At 59.3% G+C, this 486-nt stretch overlaps 1 protein-coding gene across 1 annotated transcript; it reads right to left on the bottom strand.

Annotated features, from left to right (window-relative positions):
• Nucleotides 1-136: 136 nt before the first annotated feature.
• On the bottom strand, nt 137-370 carry SDRG_15183 (acetylornithine deacetylase; the record flags this gene model as incomplete). Its single annotated transcript, XM_008621347.1, has 1 exon — nt 137-370. One exon carries the CDS (start codon nt 368-370, stop codon nt 137-139), a length of 234 nt encoding a protein of 77 aa, XP_008619569.1.
• Between the last annotated feature and the right edge of the window lie 116 nt (nt 371-486).

Genomic DNA, 486 nt, shown 5'->3' with positions numbered 1-486 from the left:
TTCCTTGATCGCGTCCATGGCCATCTCGAGCGCGTTCATGCCGAGGTGGGGCAGGCCGCTGTGGAAGAGCTTGCCCGTCGCCTTGAGCGTCCACGTGAGCGCACCAGCTACACGACGCGACGTTCGTTTCAATCTTTCAAGTCGCATCGCGTGATGAGTTCATACCCGTGCCGATGCAGGGCTGGCTGTCCGAGCAGTCAACCCAGAGGACCGGGCCGTTCTTGAGAAAGTCGATCTTGCCCGTCTCCATGAGCGTCTCAACGCCGACGCCAGCAATGTCGCCGTTCTCCTCGGACGCGATCAAGACAGCAGAGATCGTCTTCTGCGTCACGACTTGGTGCTTGGCCAATTCAATAAAGAGCTCTACCATCATGGATGCACACGATAAGACACACGATACGAAGAAGCGAGTGGCGTACGCGTGACGAGTGCGACGTGGCCGAGGCAGTCGGTCGTGCCACGCCCGTAGAGCTTGTCGCCTTCGAC

Source organism: Saprolegnia diclina, assembly GCF_000281045.1.
Source record: "Saprolegnia diclina VS20 unplaced genomic scaffold supercont1.86, whole genome shotgun sequence".
Taxonomy (NCBI): domain Eukaryota; phylum Oomycota; class Saprolegniomycetes; order Saprolegniales; family Saprolegniaceae; genus Saprolegnia; species Saprolegnia diclina.
This window is presented reverse-complemented; position numbering and strand designations above follow the sequence as displayed.